Genomic DNA, 9972 nt, shown 5'->3' with positions numbered 1-9972 from the left:
CCAATAGTACTAATTTCGCTATCATTTTTACCAAATATGGAGCTCTACATGTCAGACTACAAGATACTATACCTTGTAAGTCCTGACTTTTGTAACACACATAATTTTAAAGATGAAGCTAAGAATTCATAATTTTGTGATTTTGGGAATTATTTTGATAAATATTAAACTGCCATTTAATCGATAAATTACACATAGTATATAATTTGGCAGTTATTCTTACAACTGATTTGTACTCTTTAATGTATACAAGGAAGGACTTGAGGTTAAAATAAGTGTATATTCGAAGTTGATACTAAACAAATTTATTCAATTTAAAACCTATATTCACATAATTACAAACTTTCTTGCATTTTGTAACACATACTCCACAGAAAATCACTAAGTTAAATTAAGACTTATTTCTTAGGGGGAAAGGATTTTAATAGTTGGTTCATTTGCCTATGCGTTAGCTTCTTTTCTCCTGGTACAAGAATACCCTTTTTCCCTTGTTCCCTTTGACTGGACATCCTCTGGTTATAATCCTTGTAGCAACCCTGGAACTCGGCAATTTCCTTCAAACACTGCTGCTGGTCGAACTCACTCTTCTTAAAGCACGCAAACATAACAGCCATCTCCTGCATACAAGCAGCCTCTTTCAACTTGTCGCTTTTTCCTGATACTGTTTTCTTCAGCTGCAATGGCAGCAGCATTTGAAATGGAACAGGCTCTCTTTGATACCGCCTAGCGCTTTTAGCGGTGGGTGCGGTGAAAAGTAATGTGCTAAGTCGCATCTTAATGCCGGTCTTGTGGTATTCTCCTCCACAGAATTACGAATTACATAAATATACACAAATAATTTGAGGTTAGGTACAATACTTTATTACTTTATTTGACATTGACATTTGACACAAAAATTTCGTTCAGTAACGAAAATCAACAACAATCATTTTCGTACAGATGAGTGATAAAAGCAAAACGAAAAAAATATCAGAATAATAACTACTTTTTGTTTTACACTGCAGGCAAAAAAAATAAGTTTACTCTTGGTTTACTCCTTCCTTGAAGAGATTGAGTTTCTTTATGACAACGAGGGGTTCTTGTCACATGAATTATCGCTAGATGGCGTTAGCATCAAGAGTTTCAAATTATAGCAGAGGCTTAGCAGAGGTTGCCAAAGTGCTCCAAGTGGACCCACGGAAGACCAGACAGGAGTTCACGTTGGCGAGAAAAAAAAACAGGTTTTAGGAATTTTAGGAATATAGCAGGGAGTCTACTGAAAATAGTACCTAAAAACTTTGAAAGTTGTCTGCGAAAGAAAAAAAATTGGGAACCTCAGTGCCATCTAGCTTTTATTTCCATTAAATTTTCTATTACTTTTGAGTTTTGCAATGTTTTCGTTGCCGATAAAATCAAAACCAATTACTTAGGTACCCAATGGCCATTTTCATAGAGGACGATTTTTACGAGTAGGTATCTCGCCGTTCACGAAACCGTGATGCATGTGTAACATAAAAGCAGTTCATGCAATCTCATAAACTTTCTGTTTCGTTTTTCTTTCCATTGTTCCACAACACTTTACAATAAAAACGCCCATAATTATCTAAAAACGTTAATCAGTAAGCATTCGGTAAATATAGGTACCTACTAACAAAATTCGTGCAACCAAAATATTATCGAATGTCAAAGTTTTTATAAATTTATGACGCGATATAAATTTTGATAGTAACATTATTTATGAGAACGAAAATAATATTATACTTATGTTAATCTTTTATTACCTGAACTTAATAATGTAATAACAATCAAATGAAAGGTTATTCCATACTTAAGCTAAGCAGATATCTCTAATACCTAAATGGAAATTTGGAAGCAATAAATATACTTGCCTATACGCACACGTCTTATATCACGTGATGAACCTACGGATAGTAAATGCCTAGAATGTAAAAATTACCTTCGTATTAGATTTAAGCCCTTAAACTAAATTTGAAATGTTGTTATACATAAATAATAATAATATGTCTAAAATTATATTGAAACTACACAATCTCATGCATGACAGAGTTCTCTCATAGAAAATATTATACTTCTAAGACTCCAACCAACATAACAATAAGTCAAACGTTATCAACCGGTGTGCCGCGTATATTTTCAGGTGTGCCGCGATTGCCAAACAAGTGTATGTTCCATTGCAATGATGAATAGCTTATATTATAATATTGTATATTAAAATATACAGTTAGCTTTTTGGGGTCCGTTGCCTAAAGGTGTCAACTAGACTAGATATTATTAAAAAGTCTCCGCTGTCCGTTATGCATTATTATGGGTATACTGTACGGAACCGTCTATGCTCCACAGTCCGACTCGCACTTGGCTATTTTTTACTTGTGTGCGTTAAACTTTGATGAACGAAAAGTGTGCCGTTAAAACCAAAAGGTTTAAAACGCCTGAACCGCTGTAAACCCGACCTACAACTATAGAGGTGAGAGTGAGACGTACTAGGCAAAACGCGGACTGAGTCTTGCGAGTACGCGTCCACAAAAAGACTAGATCCAAAGACTAGGTCCACGAGTATCTACGAGTACTTAACTCAATTGACTCATTGCGTAAACAAAACGATTCCCGTAAATGCGCTTCCGTGATTGCGTAAACACCGTACTAGTTTTAGTGGTTTTACGAATATCGAACTACCGAAATGTCATCAAAAGTAACTTCACTTTTTTTTGTTCATGCTAAAATTATTATTTGAACAAATGATAAATCGCTCGTTTTTCCTGGAATCCATCGCGCAGTGGCTAGGGCGAGTCGGGCGACCCTGAAGACCCGAAGCACACCCGAAGTTCCCGGACGTTTTGGGAATAGCTACAAGCGCGAGCGCAGTGAGCGCACGCAATCATGCTTGTTTTCAAGTTGGCGGGACGGTTGTCAGCCGCCGTACTCCTAAATACTCGTACGCCAAAAGAATCGCGGGCGGGAACGCTTACTCACGCGCCCAAGCCAAAACCTATTCCAAAAACCTATTCCAGTAAATACGTCTCATCTCTTCTACACTACCATACGCACCTTGAGAATGAGGCTTCATCTCTCAAAATGACACTGAAAGAATTTTAACCTGTGATTTTAACGCATAGTTTAATTTTGCAAGCTGACATATTATTTTGTTTAGTGACAGTCTCATTCTCAAGATGCGAATAGAAACATTTCACAATAAAAGTCCCAGTGGCTTCCTCGAAAACAATTATAGCTTAGGGAGACAAGGTAGTTCTGCAAGTCGTGCTTACGGCGGTTTACCTTTACATTTAAATTTAGTTCAGCTCACATTATTTGATCGGGATAGTAGGTACTCTCCCGAAATCTTGGAAATTGTCGAAATCTTTGCCTGATAAGCCAAAGGCTAGGTTAGGTTAGGCTAGGCTACCACGAGTTGTTAAGGAATTGCCTTGTACCTAATTGCGTCAATCAACTTTTTAGTGTAGGTAGCTGGTTGCCCTGGCAACGTCTCCTGGGTCACTAATTAAAAATATGATTTAATGATGACAAATCTACTATAAGTTAGGAGTTGGATAGAATCAAAGGAATATGGAAGGAATCAAAGCTAAACTTAAGTTATTTTTGTCTTTGCTAGAGGTAAACGGTTTATTGATCATATATTGTCATCTAGGATATATATACACACGAAGTTTGTCTCCTAACACGAAATGTTAGACTATGAAAAAAAAATCGTCATTCAAGGTTATTTAGAACTTATCCCTTTAAGGGATAAGTTCGCCTTTGTACATTTCATTCTGTTAATTTCGTGTGTTTTGTGTACTCTAAAGAGTTATATATCTATGCCTAATACAATTACCTAAGTACCGTCAGATTCTGATGAGTGTGTTGACTCTACCCCTGACTCTACCTAAAGTTGTTGTTATGGTAAATTCGTACTACATGTATACATGCGTTGTCCGAAGTAGATAGAGAAGATAGAGTTGCAGCATCTGATGATATAATATAGGTACATAACTAATTAGGTTTACGCCTAATGATGCAAGAGCCAAAATGCGCTTACCTACACTGGCCGTTGGACATTTTAGGGAAATTCCAAATTAGTAGTTAAATATAGATAAGATATATAAGTACCTACCATAGAAAATAAAAAGGAGATGATTCGATTTTGGGTCTATATCGACTGGTCGAAAATTGTTAGTCATAATCAAGGGACATAATGCAATTGTTAGTCATAATGTAATGTTTGACATAACACTTTTTTTCTCTGAAACCATTTATTTTTCAGAATTGTTATAAAACAAATCTAACCAAACCAAAGTTCTTCAGGATGACCATTTATGAAAAAAATATAATAAATGTATGTATGGGTTCAGCAGGAAAAATATTATGACTAACAATAATTATAACAACATTACATTATGACTTATAAATTTATGGCAGTCGAAAGGATCCTTTCGATTTTTGGGCAGTTAGATTGGTAATTATAATCTCACGTCGTAGTTTATTTTTTAATCTTTATGGTCCCGGTTTTTGCGTCATTGGCAGTATTTTATAATCCCTTGTAACTAGCAAATTAGGAAACGCGCTACCTATCAGGTAACTATTATATGGCTTTAATAAAATTAATCAGAAATTAATTTATAGCTTTAGAACGATATCGATACAAAACCAGTGATAAAGTTTCATATAAATACATTTGCGAATTTGTCAAGAGCATAGTCAGTTTGCTGATACAGGCCAAAAGTAAGTAGACAAGTAATTTACTCACTAACTTAAATTTTATATTGTAACACTGTATCGCAATTTGCCTTAGAACTAACCTTCTTTTTTTCCTCACTTAAATTAATTCCACTGTTTGCTTTCCACTTGATTTCCAAAACTTTGAAACTGATTAGAGGCGTTGAGGCTACCTGTAGAAAACAACAGTTAATAATGTAGACTTTTTAAGGGCTGGCAACGCATCCGTACTCAGCTTATCTTATGGGTATCCATGAGCAGCGGTGATTGCTTTCCATCAGATGACCCGCCTACTCGTTTTCCCCCTATTGTATAAAAAAAACTTTGGTTTATCAACTCCATTTGTTGGTCATAGCAGAGATCCCACTGCCCTACTATAGCGTCCAGGGCTCAACAATCAAAAATTCAAATGCTTATTTTGAACTTTCCAGATCCATCATCATGAAATACCTGGTTGTACTTTCTCTGATCGCTGCCGTAGCCTCGGCCGGCTACATCAAGCCGACCCCGGTGGCCAGTGAGATCGCGGAGATCCAGGAGATCATCGCGGCCATCAACAGCCCCAGCACTGACCCCGCCACCGCCGCCGCCCTGGAGCAGCTGCTGCTCCAGACCCTCGGCCTTCCCCAGGAGCCCGCACCCATCTCCGTCGGACCCGCCCTCTTGGAGTTCCCCACCCCCGATGGTGGCGCCGTGACCGCTGAGCCTACCCCCGTGGTTGCTCCTGAGCCGACTCCCGCTGCCATCGTGCCCGCTCCAGTCGTCGCCGAGGAGGCCGCTAACGCTTCTCCCCTTGTCCAGATCATCTTGAACATCAACTCCGCCAGCGGTGGTGTTGTTGCCGAAGCTCCCGCTGCCGTCTCCCCCGCCCCTGCTGCCATTGCGGAGCCCCACCCCGTGCAGGTTGTCGATGAGGCCGTGAACCCCCCCACCGTGGTCCCCTCCCCCGTGGTGGTCGTCCCCACGCCCGTGCACGTGGCCGAGCCTGCCCCAGTGGTGATCGCCCCCTCCCCCGTGGTGATCGCCCCCGAGCCCATCCAGATCGGCAACCCCATCATCCCCGAGCCCATCGTGCTCCTCCCCGACACCCTCAACTAAGTTAAAATAACTACTAAGTCAAGAATTGTATCTATAAACTGTTTGATCATGAGATTCAATTTTTTAACGGTTAAGTTTTAAGAAATTGTATTCTATAAACTGTTTGAACATGAGTTGCAATAAAATTAATTCTTAATTAATTTACGTTTTTCTTTTTAAACACTTTTTAAACACTCCGTCAACCTGAATCAATAAAACTTACGTCAACAATAAAAGCTAATGAGGTAAGTACTTACAGCGCCACAAAGATAATGAACCATAGCGCCATAATGAACACGGGTAACGTTTACACGAGGGCGCTTCATTTCAGGTTATACCTACAAATTAAATAATGGATGACAATAATTGAAATAGATACAATGAGGGCTACCGTTTTCGCGCTCACCAGTTGGCACCACTGTAGACAAAGGTCCTGCCAGAAGTATAGTGGTTAGATTACGGGCAAATTACGGGCGTGAAAACAAAATTTACATTTAAATTAACATTTTATATATATATTTTTTATATATATTTTAATTTACATTTAATATCTTAAAATCGTACCACAAAAATATCGAGCATGTCAGTGTTGCGTATCTATATAGGGAAAAGGGAGGACAATGATTTCCGAAAGAAAAAACTGTCTCAAAACAAAGACATTCCTTGCCCCGTAACGCATATTTGCCATAATTAATTTCAGGTATTGCAAAATATTTACAAAATTATTCTAATTACAAATAAACCCGCGTAGCTCACCCAGAAACAGTGACATTTGACATTTCGGAGATCTCACGCTACACTCTAGCGGCGAATTCATGCGCGATAGCCCTAATTAAATGTCACCCAAAAATAAAATTACAATATCAATAGGTAAGTATAGGTAGTGCCACGAGAGTTGAAGTAACTGAGTACCTACACACACAGCTACAAAAAAAACTGATTGCATAAAAGGTGAATGAATGAATGTGTGTGTGTGTGGTGTGTGTAATCATTCACTTAAACTCTCGTGTCAATACCTAAATAGTTTGCAATGCAACGAGTTGGTAAATAACTAACGTCACATCTCGCTATTAACATGTAAAATCAAGTCACAAAAATAAGAACGTCAATTCTTGTCGAATAACCAATTCTACCGCCTGCTATTTGTAACTCATTTAAGTTTGCGTTGCATTAAACACTGTTGGTAACTATGTAATTTATTATTAAAACCGGAAATTATTATTTGAAACTCTTGTATCTATTTTGTTTCCTATCAGATTGTTGTATCAGTAATGTAATTAAATTTAAATTGGAGAAAATTAAATAGGTAGTTTTATTTTTGTATCTAGTTATATGTATGTCGGCGGCCGATCGTCAAATCCGCCACATCATGAAATTCCTAGGCATATCGTGAAATGGGGCCATTTCATGAATTGGCTTAGGGACATCCGCTATATCGTTCAAAACTCACGGTTTAACGATTTGCTTAGAGACGTTTACGCAGATCATGAAATTCCTAGGCATATCGTGAAACGCCGCCATATCGGTTCTGACTCTACGCCGGCCGCTGCCGCGGCACGCTCGCTTCGCTCGCTCGGCTCGTGCGTTGTGGTCACAATTCATACTAACCACTCCTCGTTTCGCTCGTCGTACCTAAATTTTTTATTCGCCATATATGATGTGCCCGGTATAGAGCTAGGAATATCGACGAATGCGTTGCTCTAATCGATCTGCCGTATTGTTTCTCAGGCACATCCTGATATGCCTGGCCAACTTTTAGGCTTTTTTTTTATACGACTGGAAGGCAAACGAGCAAGTGGGTTTCCTGATGGTAAGATGTCACCACCGCCCATAAACATCTGCAACACCAGGGGTATCGCAAACGCGTTGCCAACCTAGAGGCCTAAGATGGGATACCTCACGTGCCAGTAATTTCACCGGCTGTCTTAATCTCCACACCGAAACACAACAGTGCAAGCACTGCTGCTTCACGGCAGGATTAGAGAGCAAGATAGTGGGAGCAATCCGAGCGGACCTTGCACAAGGTCCTACCAACTGCAAGTTTAAATGTAATTTCACACATGAATTCCGAAAACCTTAAGAGGTGTAAGCCCAGATTTGAACCCAAAATCCTCTGCTTGAGAGGCCATGGTTATACCACTAGGCCACCACGATTATTTAGCTATTGTATGCGAAAGTATTATTGCGAATGTATTTTTTCCGCACTGGGCCCTCATGAGAACTACGACCCAAGCCCTCTCTTTCTGTGTTTAATGTTTTTAAAGATGATTTAAGTTACAATGACTATTTAATTGAGAGTCGCGCTACTGTCTCGAGTACAAGATATGTCGTTAACGTCAAGAGAGTTGAATGCCTGTACAGTACAATCCTTGGATGATATTAAAGAGGAAATCATAAAAAAAAAACAAAAACAAAAAACATTGCGCGCGCCTCGCGGAATTGTTGGTATACTTTCCCGAGGTTATTAATGAAAGAAGTTTTTTAATCGGTTAGGTAATTCTTGCTATTTCCTAATATACGAGTAGATGACCTGAGTATTTAATTTAGTCTTTCCTATAAAGGATGATTGGGTTAAGGAAAGATGAAAGGGTTAAGGATGATAAACAATTAAAAGCCAAATAATCTTAAATTGATATGCTTTATTTATAAGAACTGTTTTAACTTTTAAGTGTTGACAACAAGTCACGGTAGTTAGAGAATTCAAAGGCAGATTAATTCCAAAAATATTACGTTCTCTTACATTATGACAGAAAATTGTGGAAAGACATGAGAAATGTTTTCATTAAAGACCACGGGCAAAACCCACGAGCTGATTCACGGTCTGTTGAGGTACTTCCACTGAGGATACGGAGCCATCACTGCCGAAGACGAAGTTCAGGATCACGTTGATGATCTGGCTACCGGTCTGACCAGCCTCGACACTAGCCAAGCCAGGGGTGACATCAACCACGTTGATGGGTTCGGGTTCTTCTACAAGCACGGGGCTAACCGAGATGACATCAATGGGGTTCGGCTGCACAATCGGGGGACTCACAGAGATCACGTCGATAGGGTTAGGCTCAACGATCACCGGGTTGACCGAGATAACATCAATAGGGTTCGGTTGTATAATCGGAGGGCTAACAGCGATTACGTCGATGGGGTAAGGCTCAACAATAACTGGGTTGACAGAGATTACATCAATGGGGTTCGGTTGCACAACCGGGGGACTGACAGAGATCACATCAATAGGGTTCGGTTGTATAATCGGGGGGCTAACAGCGATTACGTCGATGGGGTAAGGTTCAACAATAACTGGGTTGACAGAGATTACATCAACGGGATGGATATCCACTATAGGAGTATCCACTACTGCTACAGACTCAGCATCATCGTCGATCACTGCTCCAGGTACCAAAGCGGGGATTTCTTGGTCCTTGAGGATGTTTACTTCGATGGATACGAGGGGTGAGCTCACTGAACCAACGATGCCGTTTGACCCAATTTCCAGAGTGTGGGTGGTTGGTGCGGCGTGGGTAAAGGCTACAAGGGCCACAACAGTCAGAAGGAGCTTCATGATTATTTCTGAAACCAGAGGAATAGGTGTTACACATCTTTAAATACTTACTACTTCAAAGTATTACCATATTAGCGCGCTCCATCCTTAGTCCACATCTTCACTTAGCAGCAAGCGTGATTGTGATCAAATGCAAGTCTCCTTCTGTATAAATCTAAATATGATTACAATAACGTACCTGTTGTGTGCTCCGACAAAGAAGCATATGCTATTTCGATGTTTAATTAGGTATATATATAATTGTTTTTATTTTATCTGAGTTTTCCTGTTAATCTTCAAAGACTTGTCTGGGATTAATAATCACATTGTACGTATCTCCTAATCTCATGCTAATATTTTAAGTAATGCTGATAAACAATGTATTGTGACTCGGTTTTGCATGATTTATTGTAAAGCATTGGAGGCAAAGGCTGTATGCTATCGTCATAAATATGATTTAACAATCAGACATTCAGCAAATCTCAATCTCAAGACATGTTCTGTTTTTCATCTGTCAGAAAAGAGGATTTGGATAATATTTTTCATTTTGTTTTGGTACCCTATGTAGCCATATTGCTTGCTTCTCCTTTCGAGAAACTTTCAGCACCCCATTGGAACTAACCGCTCACCCGGACAAGAGATGTCGTTAT

The 9972-nt window shown here is 39.4% G+C and overlaps 4 protein-coding genes across 4 annotated transcripts in view; 1 reads left to right on the top strand and 3 right to left on the bottom strand.

Moving 5' to 3' along the window:
- The window catches only part of LOC141434868 (alpha-N-acetylgalactosaminidase-like), a 544783-nt gene that overhangs the window by 480493 nt on the left and 54318 nt on the right, over positions 1-9972 (bottom strand). The window lies entirely within an intron of this gene.
- On the bottom strand, positions 290-886 carry LOC141434830 (small ribosomal subunit protein mS37). The gene has a single exon (XM_074097274.1). It carries the CDS (start codon positions 771-773, stop codon positions 399-401), a length of 375 nt encoding a protein of 124 aa, XP_073953375.1. The 5' UTR covers positions 774-886; the 3' UTR covers positions 290-398.
- On the top strand, positions 4620-5948 carry LOC141434624 (uncharacterized). The gene is made up of 2 exons (XM_074097052.1): positions 4620-4716; positions 5142-5948. The coding sequence occupies exon 2, from the start codon at positions 5152-5154 to the stop codon at positions 5806-5808; it is 657 nt and encodes a 218-aa protein (XP_073953153.1). The 5' UTR covers positions 4620-4716; positions 5142-5151; the 3' UTR covers positions 5809-5948.
- Positions 8407-9565, bottom strand: LOC141434667 (uncharacterized). The gene is made up of 2 exons (XM_074097095.1): positions 9522-9565; positions 8407-9351 (listed from the first exon to the last, which is right to left on the bottom strand). The coding sequence occupies exon 2, from the start codon at positions 9341-9343 to the stop codon at positions 8570-8572; it is 774 nt and encodes a 257-aa protein (XP_073953196.1). The 5' UTR covers positions 9344-9351; positions 9522-9565; the 3' UTR covers positions 8407-8569.

Source organism: Choristoneura fumiferana, chromosome 14 (assembly GCF_025370935.1).
Source record: "Choristoneura fumiferana chromosome 14, NRCan_CFum_1, whole genome shotgun sequence".
Classification (NCBI taxonomy): Eukaryota; Metazoa; Arthropoda; class Insecta; order Lepidoptera; family Tortricidae; genus Choristoneura; species Choristoneura fumiferana.
The sequence above is the reverse complement of the archived record's forward strand: the minus strand, read 5'-3'. Positions and strand labels throughout refer to the sequence as shown.